The sequence below is a fragment of the Rana temporaria genome, chromosome 1 (assembly GCF_905171775.1).
Source record: "Rana temporaria chromosome 1, aRanTem1.1, whole genome shotgun sequence".
Classification (NCBI taxonomy): Eukaryota; Metazoa; Chordata; class Amphibia; order Anura; family Ranidae; genus Rana; species Rana temporaria.
Genome location: NC_053489.1, coordinates 647,189,285 through 647,207,381, shown reverse-complemented (window position 1 = coordinate 647,207,381; position 18,097 = coordinate 647,189,285). Strand labels below are relative to the sequence as shown.

Here is an 18,097-nt window from a genome sequence, read left to right as displayed (position 1 = left end):
TGGCCTCACTAGGGGAAATTACTGATCTTCTGTTCATACATTGTATGAACAGAAGATCAGCATTTCTCTCCCTGACAGGACCGGACTCTGTAACGAGCGATCGCTTGTGCCCGGCGGCGATCGCGCCCCCAGGCACACGCACGGGAGTCTGGGGCACGCGCCCCTAGTGGCAAGCGCGAGAGCCGACGTATAGCTACGGGCTCTCGCGCAGGGGAGCCGACCTTCCGCCGTATAACTGCGGCGGCTGGACAGCAAGCAGTTAAATATTGATTGTCTTAATTTATATTAGGAGTTTCTGTCATATTTTAGGGTGTCAGTAAAAAATGTGCTCCATCAGTAAATTTTCCATGTTTTGTCAGTTGAAGCAAACCTTTTACTTTGCCTTGAATTAGCAAATAACGGGGTAGATTCAGGTAGTTTTGCGCTTTTCTTACGGAGGCGCAGCGTACCGTTTTGCCGCTGCGCCTCCGTAAATTACCTGCGCTACGCTTGATTCATGGAGCAGTAGCTCCGTAAATTGTGTGAGCGCTCCGGAAAACTGCCCGGCGTAAGCGCGCGTAATTTAAATGATCCCATAGGGGGCGTGGATAATTTAAATTAGGCGCGTTGCCGCGCCGAGCGTAGTGCGCATGCTCCGTCGGGAAACTTTCCCGACGTGCATTGCGGTAAATGATGTTGCAAGGACGTCATTTGCTTCTAAGTGAATGTGAATGGCGTCCAGCGCCATTCACGATTCACTTACGCAAACAACGTAATTTTCAAATTTTGCGACGCGGGAACGACGGGTATACTTAGCATTGGCTGCGCCTGCTAATAGCAGGAGCAGCCTTACGCGGAACCAGACGAACGCAAACAACGTAAACTGCGTATGCAGGGCGCGCGTACGGTTGTGAATCGGCGTTAGTATGCAATTTGCATACTCTACGCTGACCACTACGGGAACGCCACCTAGCGGCCTGCGTAAGAATGCAGCCTACGATACGACGGCATAAGGAGCCTTATGCCAGTCATATCTTAGGCTGCAGTCGGCGTATCGAGGTTCCTGAATCAGGAGCATTCGAAACGCCGGCGCAAGTAAGCAATTGCGCTGCGTAACTATGGTTACGCAGACGCAAATGCTTTCTGAATCCACCCCAACGTCTCTATGTGAGCCCATTCCTCTCAGCAAATTTGCCTTAGCTGTGTATTAGTTTGGATGGGATCTATTGGTAACCAGCAAATGTCAAGTATTATCACAGATAAAATGATTAAGATTAATTCATGATGCCTTCTGCACAATATCACATTTACTCGAATTAGCCTAGAGTACAGAGATGTTGTAAAACTTAAGATAAAGTTAAAATAAAAAACTCCCTACTTGAGAAAGGTAATATTTTCACAGTATCATTTCTAATGCTGTCCGATTAATTCTAATAGTGCCTTAAAATGAAGTTTTATCTATATTTACTTCAGAAAATGCATTGCTTTTACTTCCTAAATGGCAAAGAAAATGGCTATCTTACTATAATTATGTTTCCATTTAGCTGGCTCCGTCTAATTTTATACAACGTAGTAAATTTCCAATTTTTACACCAGTTTTGTCCATTGAAAGCTGCCGTGGTAATTGATGTCTTATTCTAATGGGGAAAAGTTCAAATATAAGAATGAAAAGGAGTCTGACTCAAATGTGTTAACCCATCTGTAGTCTGAAAGAGAAGATGATTCTCTAGTTGATTTGTATGCATTGCTTATTTTATAAATGTACTTTGCAGGAAACAAAAATGCTGATTAAATTATTATTATTTTTTTTTTCAAATAACTTTTTTTTTAATTGTATCTTGCGAAAAACAAAACAGCAGTACACATGTACAGATGTACTAACCAGACAACCGATTAAAAAAAATTGTGTTTTGTTTTAAATATTTTTTTTTTTTTTCTTTTTAAATGTTTTGTTAAACAATCACTTTGAATTAATGCATGAACTTTTATTTTACCCAAAATTGCTAATTAAGACTCAACGCTATTCATAGAAACAGATGGTTTGAGTCTCAGGAGAGAGTACAATGGGGCATATTCTTAAAGATCTGAGGCGGCGGAACGTATGTCCTTTACGTTACGCCGCCGCAAGTTTAAGTGGCAAGTGCCTGATTCCCAAACCACTTACCTGTAAACTTGCGGCGGCGGCGCGTAAAGTCCACCCGCGCAAGCCCTCCTAATTCAAATGATCCTGGTAGGGGTCGTGGATCATTTAAATTAGGCGCGCTCCCGCGCCGATCGTAATGCGCATGCTCCGTCGGGTAAATTACCCGACGTGCATTGCGCTAAATGACGTCTCACGGACGTCATTTGTTTTGACTGTAACGTAAATGGCGTCCAGCGCCATTCACGGACGACTTACGCAAACAACGTTAAATTTTCAAATTTCAATGCGGGATCGACGGCCATACTTAACATTGAGTACGCCACCTAGGGGGCATCTTTATCTTTACGCCGCGTATCGCTTACGGAAACGACGTTAAAACACTACGGCGGGCAAGCGTACGTTAGAGAATCGGCGTGACTAGTCATTTGCATATTCTACGCTGACCGCCACCTAGCGGTCAGCGTAAATATTGCAGCCTAAGATACAACGCCGCAGGCCGTCGTATCTTAGGCATGTTTAAGTGTATCTCAGTTTGAGAATACACTTAAACATAGGATCGGACTTACGTCGGCGTATCTGCTGATACGCCGGCGTAAATTATTTGAGAATATGGCCCAATATATGTAGAATATCATAGCCCCTGAACTGTCCCTGATATTAAGGGACTTTCCCTGATTTGGAACACATTCCCTCTGTCTGTCTGTCTTTCCTCCTTATTTGTCCCATTGGCCTTATTTGTCCCATTGGTCCGAAGGACCGTTCTCATCGGTTAACCGAATAAGCTGACTGATGGTCCGTCGCGCCTACACACCATAGGTTAAATAACCGATCCTGTCAGAACGCGGTGACGTAAAACACAACGACGTGCTGAAAAAAACTAAGTTCAATGCTTCCAAGCATGCGTCGACTTGATTCTGAGCATGCGTGGATTTTTAACCGATGCTTTTGCATACTAACCGTCGGTTTTGACCTATCGGTTAGGCGTCCATCGGTTCAATTTTAAAGCAAGTTCTACATTTTTTTACCAAAAGATAACTGACCGATGGGGCCCACACACGGTCGGTTTGGTCCGAAAAGGTCCTTCAGTTCGTTTTCATCGGTTTTGACCGACCGTGTGTACGCGGCCATAGGTGTGTGCATCCTATTGTATTAGGCCCCGTACACACGATCGAGTTTCTCGGCAGAATTCAGCCAGAAACTCGATTGGAGCTGGATTCTGCCGAGAAACTCGGTCGTGTGTACAGTTTTCACCGAGGAAGCCGACGAGGAACTCGTCGGGCCAAATAGAGAACATGTTCTCTATTTCCTCGTTGTTCAATGAGGAAAGTTGGCCCGCCGAGATCCTCGGCGGCTTCAACACAGAACTCGACGAGGAAGTCGATGTGTTTGGCACGTCGAGTTCCTCGGACGTGTGTACGGGGCCTTAGGGTGTGCACCTCAAAGCTCCAACACATATGCCTTTGTGACATATTAACTGGCGAAATCTTTACAGTCCGGTTGTGCCTGCCCTGACCCTCGCCTACCAGCTATGAATCCTAAGCAGCTTGATCAAACGTCAAACCTTTTATGACCTTTCCGTTGCATTATATTGCAAAAGTAGTTCCAGAATAACCACCTTGTTTTCCTGTCCTGGCACAGTGCTGTCTTCATTCCACTTATAGTGTGCTAAAACAGCATTGTGGCAGCTTAAAAACCTCATTCCTCAATATCAGGTAGACGGTGGACTTAATGACTTGTGGCCCTGGTAGAGACCTCTATAATCACTGTGGCGTCAACATATTTATTGGGCAATCCATAAGGTTTCCACCTTACGAGGAACTCCTTAATGAAGCGTTCAGCATGGACCCTGAAATGTTGGCCTCATTTCTTCAGCCAGGTCTGTAAACATTTATGCACAGTACATATGTCATTTGAGGCTTTGATTCTATTCTTATTTGCTATCCTAACCTCAATGACTATTGTACTACAGTATAAACATGTGCATTCGTTTTCATCCGAATGCATTTTCATCCAAATTTCGGGGATTTTCGCATTCATTTTAACAAATGATAAAGAACGTGCAGAATCCGAAATCCGAAAGATCCGACATAAAAAAATGCTTTATTTTCATTTTGTTGCGACAACAGTTCGATTTAGATAGAAGATTCGACATGACGGTCTGTGGCTATTGAACCTGCAGTTGAATGTGCCTAACCATAACTCTATTAGTCCAAGATTATTCGACATAGAGAGAAAAGATTCAACATTATAGGGACACGAAGATTCGACATAGAGAAAAGATTTGACATAGAGAGAAAAGATTTGACATTATAGAGACATGAAGATTCGACGAAGCAGCTAAAAACATACGATCGCCACAAACAGACATTTATGGTCAAATGCTCCGCCCATTGTACACAAGAGGCGGGATTTATGATTTCTTCAATCACAAGCAGGGGGCGGGGGACTGTGCTCCTCCAGGCATTCCCAGCCAGGGCAAGTACTGTCAGTGAGTAGAGCAGTGATGTGGCAGCCTTTTTTGGGGGCATCAGATTGGCCCGGGGGGTGGCTGTGTCAGTTTCATTCCGGGACACTGTATTGCCCTGGAATGAAGGTGCCCGGGACAGACCTGCAAAATGCGGGACTGTCCCGGGCAATCCGGGACACCTGGTCACCCTACACACAACTTGCCATTTGATCTCATTGATACACCCCACGTTCCTCATATCCCATCCTGTTTTATTGTTCAGAAAAAGCGGAGCTAAGAAACTTTTATAGGAACGCAGACATTCTGCTGTTATTTTTATTATTTTCAAAGATATGCGCTGCTTAGCAACCGACGGCTCACAAATCATTTGAATGAAATTCATTTTTATTTAGCTTGTTTCGAAAATCCGAATTGATTAAGGTTGAATCTGTCAATTGAAGGCTTATGGTGTCTGTCGAATGTTCTAAGAAGATTCGACGAAGCAGCTAAAAACATACGATCGCCACAAACGGACATTTATGGTCAAATGCTCCGCTCATAGGCTATAGAAGAATTCTAATGTTGGTTGACTACAGTAGTAATAATAATTTATAAATATAATTATTACTAGTCATACAACATTATCTTAAACTCAACGGTTCCAAAACAGAACTTCTCCTGTTTCACGCTAACCAGAAAAATCACCCCGCGTCAACATGGACTCCCCCGCCCATTCTGGGCAAAACCATCCCCCCTAGCACCAAAGTCAAAAGTCTCGGAGTCATTTTCGACACCTACATGACAATGGATGCACAAATAGGGTCAGTAGTCAGCGGAGCCCACCATCTGCTGCGCCTACTATGCAGACTCACGCCCTTTATCCCGAAAGAGGACATTGCAGTCGTGGTGGGAACAATCATCAATTCCAGACTCGACTACGCAAATGCCCTCTATCTAGGACTCCCCAAATACCAAATCACTCGTCTGCAAGTCGTTCAAAATACGGCCGCTCGACTAGTGACTGGTAAAAAAACATGGGAATCAATCTCACCTTCACTGAGATCCCTTCATTGGTTGCCAGTAAAAAACAGAATCGCTTTCAAGGCACTCTGCCTAATACATAAGTGTGCGAAAAAATAAAAGCCCATAATGCCAATCACATTCTGCGATCCACCAATCAAAACCTACTCCAAATACCCAAAGTCCAAAGGAGATCGAAGATTTGCAGTCCAGGGACCTCGGCTGTGGAATGCACTACCAACCACCATCCGACTGGAGTCGGACCACTTGGCCTTCAGGAGAAAGATTAAAACCCATCTCTTCTGAGGTCAAGGGGTTCCTTACCCATGAAATGGATACAGCGCCCAGAGGCGATTCAGTTTGCATGTGCTGTGCTTTACAAGTTTCTCACTCACTCACTCACTCATTAGAATTCTACTATAGCTTGTAGGCGGAACATTCGACCGGAAATCTACGATTGCGGCGTCGTAAAGTTTAGCTGCTTCTTCGAATCTTCTTAGAACATTCGACAGACACCATTAGCCTTCAATGACAGATTCGACCTTAATCAATTCGGATTTACGGAAGAATGCATTTTTTAACGAAACAAAATAAATAAAAATTAATTTCGGGAGTAACTAAATACATTTATTTTTCGGACGAAAACGAAATTCCAAAAACAAAATATTTCAGTGTGCACATGTCTAATGTACTATAAATAGATTGTTGCCATGTTTTACTACTCTGTCAAAGTTTTTATTCACTTATACATTTATTGCTTATGTGTCACAGTCATGTGTGCTACTTTGTATGTATAATGACACATTCTGCATATTGAAACTATTTGAAACAACTATTATTGCCAATAATGACTTAAGCTCGTAAAGTATCAAGCGCGACACGTACAAGTATACCTTATAAAGTACATATCCTTCTACCAAACACCGACACATTACAGACCATCCAGGTTTCACTGTATGATTTTCAACAACAATAAAAGAAAATCTTTGGGGGTTTGGGGGAAAACAATATATACCTTGAAAACCAGCTCTGCACAGCTCATTATCTCATAAAGGTAATATAACATCCGTCCAGACTGCTTTAATGCCTCACAAGGAACATGAAAGAACATCTTTTGATGTGAAACAAAGGCTTACCTCCACCAATTTGTTGGCATGTTCACGGAACACTTGGGCATATTCCTTTACCTCCTTCTCATTACCGCTCTTTGCTGCCTCAATGAGAACCAGCAGGGGAACATTCGTCTCCAGAAAAGAGTCAGAGATATGGTCCATTACAGCTTTCCGGAGCTAGCAAACAAGAATAAAAGAAAAATTAGTGGGAAAACGATTTAATATGTAAATCGGAAAAATTTACAAGCATTATTCATGAAAATTAGACAGTTTCATGAGTTTGATTGCAAAAGCAGGGGGTCTTAGGAGGAACAACACAGACAATTTGGTTAAGTGTCAACATGTTTTCTTATATACAGTATATATTCTGTGTGAATTTACAATAAAGTCAGTTCCAGTTTCCACCTAAGCTAGTGTTGTCTAGTTCTTGCATGCAATGCTCAACTATAATACCTAGTTGGGCTCCAAACTTTAAATAGTTTGGCTGGAGTGCCCTTATAGTTAGTGGAAGTATACAGTATATAGCCAACACACCATGGATTCTCAAAATATTGTCTGAACATTTATTCAGGTGATAACATCACAATGGTAAAGTGCAATGTTTCAAGGATCTGCAGGACCCCTTCGTTAGGCAGCAGTTGACAATTGCCATGTTGTTTGTGTATATATTTTGGGGGCTACAGCAATGAGATTTCCCCAATAGAGTTCCTTGCTGTTTCCGGTCACTGCAGTATTTTCAATGCCCCTACTGCTCTTGTCCAGCTTTGGGAGTCCATGTTCCTCTTGCCTACCTTTGGGTATTCTTACGCCTTTTGATGCATTCTCTTAATTAAAAATTGTATTGCTGTATGGAGGAGATCTAGAAAACCAAGGGCACAAATATTACAACTGGAACTCTTGAAAAAGTTACCACCCAAGTTCAGCCACCACCACCAGCACCCTAGTGTGAAAATTAGCTCAGGGAGCACTATGCACCTTCAGATCAGGTAGCAATATGCACTTTCAACCCAGGCTGTATTATGCACCTTCAACCCAGGCTGTATTATGCACCTTCAACCCAGGCTGTATTATGCACCTTCAACCCAGGCTGTATTATGCACCTTCAACCCAGGCTGTATTATGCACCTTCAACCCAGGCTGTATTATGCACCTTTAGATCAGGTAGCAATATGCACCTACAACTCAGGCTGTATTATGCACCTGCAACTCAGGCTGTATTGTGCACCTTCAACCCAGGCTGTATTGTGCACCTTCAACCCAGGCTGCGATATGCACCTTCAACCCAGGCTGTATTATGCACCTTCAACCCAGGCTTTAATATGCACCTTCAACCCAGGCTGCGGTATGCACCTTCAACCCAGACTGCGATATGCACCTTCAACCCAGGCTTCAATATGCACCTTTCACCCAGGCTGCGATATGCACCTTCAACAACAGCATCACCCTTTGTTCCATTAAGGACTGCCCAGCCTGGAGAAGAGGCCAAGAGAAAGAGCACCATGCAGCATTATAAAACCAGCCTAAGGACTTTGAGAAAGGTGAGTATAAAAAAGCAGTAAATCATACATCCTGTGGGAGCTTCTAAGAGAAGAGAGGGGCACTATGAGTAGGTATTTTCTTTTTTTTTTGTGGTGGGGATTTAGGAAGAACAGATAAAACAAAAACAAAAAAATATATACCAGTTCTACTTGAAGTACCTCTTGAGCTCATTTCTACATTTGCTAGCTAGACAAAGCATACTTTTGACAAGCTACAAGGTCTCTAATAACTCAGAATTTTCTGTTTTACATGTATTAATTGCTAAAAATCATAACCGTTATGATGACCAATTCACTTTGACAAGCAGAAGTACTCCCTGAACTCATCAGACGTACCCCCTGGGACTAAAAGCCTGTGCTGTATAGGACTATATGAGGAATGTACTCTGGAGCAGACAGCCAGGACCAGCAGGTCACAGAAGATGTGCAGTTATGAGGGCGGATGGGGAAAATCTCCATTGTGGGCCCCAGGCAGCTTTAAGCAGCCAACAGGGGACCAAACCTTGCTTTGATCCTACGCAACGTAAAAATGAAACAATGAACAGAGAGTTATGCTGTAATATCTGTCACCGGTACGAGGGAGGCCTCTTTTAGGGAATGTATTCTTCATTTTAAAACTGATATTGTGACTCTTGACAGCTTTCCAAGACTGATAATGCAGCCACATGATCCAATCTATCATTAGGCAGCCTGGCACACAGCCCAGCGTGTTACTGTAGCAACTGCAGCCATTTACTGAGTTACTTTAAGAAGTCGGCAACCGGCTAGGCAATCGACATGGTTGTCACCGGGTAACTGACTGGATTAGCGACATTGAAATCTAAACGGGTGTTATACCCCTGGACATGCTTTGCTCTGTAATATTTCATCAAAAGATACAGTCTTCCGACAAGTTACAATTGATCTGTGAATTAATGACCTGCTAGGTTTAAAAGCAGGCTCTGCTAGGGTCGTGTATCAGGGAATATATACCGTATTTATCGGTGTATACAGCGCACTTTTTTGCCCTGAAAATCAGGGCAAAATCGTGGGTGCGCGATATACGCCGATACCCGCATTCCCGCGCCGAGTTTGAATACTGCGCCGGCATATTCCGAGCGCAGTACACTCGTGTATAGTCGGGCAGTCTCGGCTCCTCCCGCGCTGACGTCCTGGACGTACAGGACGTGAGCACGAGAGAAGCCGAGCCTGCCCGACTATACACGAGTGTACTGCGCTCGGTATATGCCAGCGCAGTATTCAAACTCGGCGCGGGAAACGAGCGGGGAGGACGCCGCAGAAGGACGCCGGACCCGACGAAGAGGACACCTGAAGCCGCAGACGGACGCCGGACCCGACGAGGCCGCCGATGGACGCCGCGCAAGACACCAAAACTGTAAGTACAAAAATCTTTTTTCCACAGGAATTTCGGGGCAACTTTAGGGGTGCGCACTATATGTGGGAGCGCGCTATACCCCAATAAATACGGTAGCTTATATATGGATTTTTAAGTACAACCAAACAGAGATACTGGAGTTGATTTACTAAAATTGGAGAGTTCAAAATCTGGTACATGGTAGCCAATCAGCTTCTAACGTCAGCTTGTTCAATTAACCACTTCAGACCCGGAAGATTTTGCTGCTCAATGACCGGGTCATTTTTTGCGATACGGCATTGCAACATTTTAACTGACAATTGCGACACTATACCCCAACAAAAATTAGGCCCATATTCTCAAAAGAGATACGGCGGCGTATCTCCAGATACGCCGTCGTATCTCTGAGTTGCGCCGTCGTATCTATGCGCCTGATTCTTAGGCCCCATACACACGATAGAATCCATCCGCGGATAAATCCGCGCAAATGGGTTTCAGCGGATATATTCTATGGTGTGTACACTCCAGCGGATCTGTTTCCGCGGATATTTCTCCGTCGAATGGCTTTTCAGCAGATCGAATATTTGTTGAGATGTTGAACAAATCTATCCGCTGCGAATCTATCCGACGGATAGATCAGTTGGTTAGTACACATTATCCGCGGATAAGAACCACGCGCATGCTCAGACAAAATAAGGGGATGGGAGCACTCGTTCAGGTAAAACTCTCGTTTGTTTGTGATATGGCACATTCGTCATTTTAACTATATAGTGTGTCGTTTATTTCCTCTTGTTTTTTCCGCGTTCTCTTGCTAGAATAAACCCGTTCTCTCGCTGATGCCATCTATCCAGATGTTTGAACTTTATTTTTTGCATCCACATGTGAATGTCTTTGTTTTTCTTTTCCAATTTATGTCCCCATTCTTTTTCCTTGCCCATTTTTTACCCTTTTTTTTATGTTTAGTAAATTATTTTCCCCATTCTTTTTTCTTGGCCATTTTTTTACCCTTTTTTTATGTTTAGCTAATTATGTCCCCATTCTTTTTTCTTGGCCATTTTTTTTCCCTTTTTTTTATGTTTAGCTAATTATGTCCCCATTCTTTTTTCTTGGCCATTTTTTTACCCTTTTTTTTATGTTTAGCTAATTATGTCCCCATTCTTTTCCCTTGGCCATTTTTTTACCCTTTTTTTTAGGTTTAGCTAATTATGTCCCCATTCTTTTCCCTTGGCCATTTTTTTACCCTTTTTTTTGGGTTTTGTTTTGGTAAAGTTATGTCACCATTTTATGTAGGCGTGTGTTTTTCCTCTTTTGTTTTACCAAGTTGGTACGCCAAATTCCCCCCCCCCCCCCCCAAGGAGTTGGTGTCCTTTCTAAATGACACATATTATTTGCTAAAATGTTTCATGCCTAATCACCACAGTATTAAAACACAATAGACAAGGTCTTTCAGTAAATCAAATAACCATTTATTTGGTACATAAACAAAATTAAATTACCAAGAAGGGCAGCACTTGCTGAGATAGCAACATACATGCAGACTTGTGTTCCAGACTGCACAGGCAACATAGTCAAGGACAAAATGAATAACCTTGAGGACCGCATACCGAGAACAAAAAAAGAACAACAAAAACAAAAACCAGGAGCAGCAGCAAGTGAGCCAATGGAGCCCAGGCTGTGGTACTCCAAAAAACATGAAGTTTTTGGGGGATCAAATAGAAGGCCGGCAATCATCGTCTCCTGTTCCTTGGAACACTCCTTGCAGCAGATCTTCCACGGACCCGTCCACGGCCCCTTGCAGGTCGGGATGATGTGGCAGCAGGAGGAGTTAGCAGGTGTTGTGCAGGATAGGCCGGGTCACTCAGCTCAGTGTCATCGGTCAGCCAGCCCTGGTGCAGCCATAAAAGCACCTGGTTCATGAGGTTCCTGGCACGCCTCTGACCGTCCTCCCCCGCTTGGGACAATTCATGGGCCACATAGGCACTGTAGGCCTCAGTGGGGTTGAGGGGGGCCCTCATTAAGGCGCTAGCTTCCCTAATCATTCGGAGGCTCTCATCCTCCACCTGCCTCCTGCGCCTCATTAGGCCAGTTTGCCTGACCCTGGGGGGAGGGAGTTGCCTGGTGGGGCTGACCGTGGGCCTGGGGCCCTCCTGGCTGGTGCTGGGCCCGGCCTCCTCCTCCTGGCTGACAATGACCCCTTCCTCCTGGCTGGCAGGCAGCTCAGCATCATGAGCCAATCTTTCCTGGTTGCTCCCTTCTTCCTGTGTAAAAAAAAGTGACATGTTTAAAAATTTGGCACAAGCAAATCACACACATTTTCATGCTCTAGACTGGTTTGTTTTATCTTACTTTAAACTTGAATAGACTCTCCTTCTGATCCCTGTACTTGGCATCCATCACCCCTATTTTTATGACCATGACTTTTCAAGTCCATTTTTTTGTTTGGGATTACAATATCAACTCAATAAACAAACAAGAATTAGCAGGCCAAAAACATTTTTTAAAATACTCTACCTCATCAGAAGTGGAGAGTCGCAGATTTTCCGGCCTGCCAGCCAGCCCCTCACCGTCCTCCTCCTGGCTGGGGTGATCTGTGGAAGGTCTGCTGCCCTGCTGTCTGGGTGGAAGGCTTGACATTGATTGCCGGCCCTCTATTTGATCCCCCAAAAACTCCATCTCCTGGTAGTACCACAGACTTGGCTCCGTGGACTCTCTTGCTGCTGCTCCTGATCTTTGCTCCCGAAGTTCTCTTCTTTTTGCTCTGTATGCGGCCCTCAGGTTATTCATTTTGTTCTTCACCATGTTGCCTGTGCAGCCGGGAACCCATGTCTGCAGATATCTAGCTATTTCAGCAAGTGCTGCCTTTCGTTGGTCCCCGTTTGAATAATGAGGATGTTTTGAATCCCAAAGTAGGGGCATTTCCCTAAACTTCTCTATTAGCCTAGAAATTATCTCCTTTCCCACGATATTTTCCATTTGTGAGTTTTCGAAGGTAAATTTCTGATGAACACTGTTAAACCAAAAATTTTAAAAATTAGAAAATGCCCATCATTCACATTGTATTCATATGTGGCCCCAGATTGATCTTGTACTATGCAAACACAGTGTCTCCTGCAGCCAAAATGCTGGCCAGCTCTGCCCCATTGTTGTGACCCAAAATTAGTTCACATGCAGACCCTTTTTAAAATCATTTTGCTAAATACGTGTAATCTAGACCCATCCCCAAATTTACAGATTGAGACCTTTCATGAAGGCAGTATTTAATGTGTACTTAGCCTGCCACTCATCATTCCTGAAATCTAAATACACTTCCTAATAACCTTTGGCCAACCAACACAGAACAATACTTGCATGATCACAATACACCTGGCAAAAAGTAAAACTAGGTAGAGCATTCTTCACATCTAGATTTAAGTGATGTGTAAAAGCATTGTGAGAATTTAATTCAGTTTGTGGGGACACAATAAACATACTAATTTGCGTTAAAAGGCTGCAAACAACAGACAAAACCACAATCCCATGGCTCTCAAGTTTCTAGGCCTCTGCTGATCCCATGTTTCAAGTTTGTACCTTATCTCTAGCTCCTCGTGCAGCTCAATGAAATAATCTCCGCGTAAGCAACGTAATCACGTCGGTTCCCTTTTATAGACTCCGCGTGTGCGTGACACATCGTCACCATTGCCATGCCCCCTAATCAATGTTAATTCTCAAAATCTGGCGTTAACTGTGTTACTGCTGTCAAATGTTCTACAAATCTCCGCGTAAGCAACGTAATCACGTAGGTTCCCTTTAAAAGACTCCGCGTGTGCGTGACACATCGTCACCATTGCCATGCCCCCTAATCAATGTTAATTCTCAAAATCTGGCGTTAACTGTGTTACTGCTGTCAAATGTTCTACAAATCTCCGCGTAAGCAACGTAATCACGTAGGTTCCCTTTAAAAGACTCCGCGTGTGCGTGACACATCGTCACCATTGCCATGCCCCCTAATCAATGTTAATTCTCAAAATCTGGCGTTAACTGTGTTACTGCTGTCAAATGTTCTACAAATCTCCGCGTAAGCAACGTAATCACGTAGGTTCCCTTTAAAAGACTCCGCGTGTGCGTGACACATCGTCACCATTGCCATGCCCCCTAATCAATGTTAATTCTCAAAATCTGGCGTTAACTGTGTTACTGCTGTCAAATGTTCTACAAATCTCCGCGTAAGCAACGTAATCACGTAGGTTCCCTTTAAAAGACTCCGCGTGTGCGTGACACATCGTCACCATTGCCATGCCCCCTACTCAATGTTAATTCTGTAAATCTGGCGTTAACTGTGTTACTGCTGTCAAATGTTTTACTAATCTCCGCGGAAGCAACTGAGCAGAAACGGGCGCATTATCTCCGCGTAACCTACGTAATCACGTCTTATTCATTCTCTAGACTCCGCGTATGTAGTACCCGCCGCCCTGGTCCCCGCCCATGACGGGACATTTCCAGATTTCCACGCCCCTAATCTCTGTGGGGATGAAAGATGGCGATGACAGGCGAGCATGCACGGAGCTCTCAGGCCAGAAGTGAGGGGACAGAGGCAGGAACGTCCCGATCCCGGCCTAAACGTTATAAGGCAACTAATATGTCCTTTGACGAAATGGTGGAGCTGGTAGACATTATGCGGAGGAAGGACTATGATGGGCAATATGGCCCATACAAGACCCCCAACCGCAGGAAGGGGAAAATTATGGAGAAGGTGGCACGTAAAATGCAGAGGATGTTTGGCATCGCAAGGTCCAAGGAGCAGCTACGGAAGCGGTGGTCAGACTTAAAGCTTCGTGAGCCACATCAACTAAAGAAAATAAAAAAAATACTCAAAAAACGTAAGTTATTTTTTGTTTTGAGGGGTGGGGACAATTTTATTCTTTGAATGTTTGGTCAGGTAAATTTCTACATCTGTATCCTTGGCCTGGTTGTACTTCAGAAAATATGTTTAAATAATTGTATTTCTCAAAATCTCATTTGCTTGGCCAACGACTGTTAATAGGAAACCTTGTTCACATCAGGTTGCTTCGCAAAAATACGATGTTGGCCCAGGAACAACACACCTGGACATGCCTCTCTTGCCAAAAACATTGTTTGTAAACATTGTGGTCAAATTTATTAATTGAACAATTAAATCCAAGAATGGGAAATGCAAACAGTGCTACTAAGCAGGTGTTTCCATATCTGTAATCCATAGCACCTGTGTCTCCCTCAAAATCTTACCAGCAAATTTGGATGGTCTCTGCTCTAAATTATAAGGGGGGGACATCCATGTGTGTCACTTTGCTAAAAATGGAATTAATCAGAGCTTGGCCTAGAAGTCATCCTAAAATATAGGTTTGTGTTCATAAGACAACTAAATATTTTTCAAAAAAGCCTCTAAACCTCTATGCAATGTGTGCGATTTTTGCTCTACAATATCTTTTGTTTTATTTTTTTTTCTAGGGGAAAGAAGACGCCAGCAATTTGAGGAGGCAGAGAGGGCCAGACATGCCCGGGATCTGCCATCTGGCCATGTGGAGGAGGAGGAAGGAATAGAGGAGGATGTTGAGGAGGAGGTGGAAGGAAGAGATGAGGATGTTGAGGAGGAGGTGGAAGGAAGAGAGGAGGATGTGGAGGAGGAGGAGGAGGAAGGAAGAGAGGATGATGGCGTAATTTTAGATCTGGTAGTTGTTGAGGAGGAAGATGAAATTGAAGAAGAAGATTTAGCAGATTTTGAAGATGGTGGATTGGTGGAAGAAGAAGAAGGAGGAGTTATTGAAGATGGAGAAGTGGTGGAGGAGGAGGAAATCAACACGACATCAGGTCAGTGTCATCCCAGCTTGATAGGGCAAAACAGATGTAGCTAGGGTTGCCACCTCATCCCTTTAATCCAGAACACATATGGATTACACATGTTCTGTGGCTAATGTAATGCTGATATGGCACCAGGTGAGTAAAATTACCACCTTTTAATCAGCCACAGAACCTGTGTAATTAATCTGTGTTCTGGTTTAAAGTGATGAGCTGGCAACCCTAGATGTATCTCGGCCGGTCAAATGTCTAATTTTATATTTTTTAATAATTTTGTAGGGGATGAAGATGCTGTTCCCCATTTTTCTCGGGCAAGTGCGGGAATTATAATCCAGCAAGTAATGGAGTGCAGCAGCGAAATGGAAAATATGCGGCAACAGATGGTTCAGATGGAACAGAATGTGCGCAATATAATAGTCGACTGCTGTGCCGAGCTGGACACTATGCGGCAACGAATGGTGGTTATAGAGCAAAACTATAAGAACATCATTGACATGATGGGCCGTGTGAAAGACTAAACCAACCCCCCCCGCCCATCCCCCAACCTGTTTTTATGTCTGACTCAGCAACACGCCAAAATTTGAAGATGCACACACAGTGTGTCAACATGTGCTATCTGCCATCACAGAATATAGAATATCTGTGCTTTGTGGGTACAACCCCCTCCTCGATTATTAAATAATTTTCAAGGAAAGGTTTGCTCCCACAAAACCCAGACATTGTTCACCCATGATGGCAGATAGCACATGTCGCCTTTTTAAAGTCTTTTGTTGTGGTAGAACTGACATTTGGCGAAAAGCACTGAATGTGTGCATCTTGAAATTTTGGCGTGTTCCGGTGTGACCTCACACCATGACTGTTTTTGGGAATGCAAAAGTGACACATTTGGGTTTGTATTTTTTGGGACATGTTTTCTATTGTATAGTTTAAAAATGGCTTCCATTCAACAAGCCATACAAAACAGAAAAAGTAAACAAAAATTAAAAAAAATAATGTAAAAAAATCAAAAAAATTAAACCAAAAATTAAAAAAAAAGATTGGTTAACACATCGATCCCAAAAATATGATCAATATTTTTAATTGATTTCCAAAAAAAACAACACCCAAAAAAAAAAAAAAAAAAATATTGTTATAAAATATTTCCCCAAAAAAAATAATAACGATTATTTGGTGAACAAATATGTTAAAAAAATTTTGAATATATTTTTAGACACAATTACGAGAAAAAATATTGAAGAAATTGTTTGGAACCCAAAAAATCAAAAAAAGGATACTTAATAAAAAAACTAAAAAAAAATAATCAACGTGAAACGTAAAAATGTTGGCATGTTTAAGAGCCAAAAAAAAACCTTTTGGCAAAAAAACTGAAAAAAACTGACAATAAAAAAAGTTGGTTTTAAAACATTACAAGGAGTGGCTTGATTATTTAAGATGCTGAATACCCAGTTTGGAGATGAGTGAATAATGTGCAATTGTGTTTATTTACTAAAACCTGAACCCTACATTTGGCACTAGAAGTGCACTATTTTTTGGGCTAACCATGAAGACAGAAAAAAATACTAAAAGCAGGAATGACAAACAACTGTATAAAGTCCAATGGTCTAATTATTTATTATTTCTGTGAATATTCCTTTCTTTGGGGGGCCAAATTAGAAAGAAATATGATCTGGCATAGCAATGGCCCCCCGACCCATGAAGTACTCAACATATTTGTCGCGTACCTCACGAGCAGATGGGGTGCCAGTGCCAGCGCGACCAGTGACCAGCCCAGGGAGAGGATCTGAGAGTAGTCTTGCCTCAGAAACGCTGTCTGATAGGTACGTCTGGGAATGCCTGCGTAAAAAGTTGTGCAAAATGCAGCAGGCAAATACAACGGTGTTCAATTTATATTCCGCCAAATGTATCGATGTCAGGAACAGGCGGAACCGGTTGCTGAGGATCCCAAAGGCATTCTCGACTACCCTCCGAGCCCTGGACAACCGAAAATTGAACACACTCCTCTCTGAGGTGAGGGTCCTCTGGGGAAAAGGCCGCATTAGGTGAGGTCCAAGCCCGAAAGCCTCGTCCGCTAGGAACACAAACGGAAGTCCTTCCACATTGTCTTCATCTGGTGGCAGTGCCAGATCACCAGTTTGGAGACGATCATAGAATTCAGTCCGTGAGAACACTCCCCCATCTGACATCCGGCCATTCTTCCCCACGTCCACATATAGAAACTCATACTGTGCCGACACCACCGCCATCAACACAATACTATGATAACCCTTGTAGTTAAAATAGTAGGACCCCGAGTGGCGTGGGGGCACAATGCGGACGTGTTTCCCATCTATTGCTCCACCGCAGTTAGGAAAATCCCACCGCTGGGCAAATTGGGAAGCCACAGACTGCCATTCCTGTGGTGTGGAGGGTAGCTGTGGGGACAAACAAAAAATGAGATTTTCTACTTTGGCACATAAACATTGCAAACATAATCGAAAAACCATCATTGTGCAACATCAACAACAGGATTCACATTTCACACAAGCATTGTGAATTTTTTATTTGTTTGAAAAAATATAGACCCACTTAATTATCAGACTCCACATCCCTCTGATGATAGAGCAAGAAACTATTTTGGGGGGGGGGGGGAGGGGCAGAGCTACAATTGATTATCCTAAAAATAACCGAGAATTTAGGCTAGGTGGGTTTGGGCCT

The 18,097-nt window shown here is 43.3% G+C and overlaps 1 protein-coding gene across 2 annotated transcripts in view; it reads right to left on the bottom strand.

Moving 5' to 3' along the window:
- The window catches only part of CTNNA2 (catenin alpha 2), an 832,954-nt gene that overhangs the window by 725,222 nt on the left and 89,635 nt on the right, over window positions 1-18,097 (bottom strand). For both annotated transcript variants that reach the window (XM_040335493.1, XM_040335494.1), the window contains exon 2: window positions 6,725-6,877. In XM_040335493.1, coding sequence (XP_040191427.1) covers window positions 6,725-6,877 — 153 coding nt within the window. The remainder of the gene's footprint in view (window positions 1-6,724; window positions 6,878-18,097) is intronic.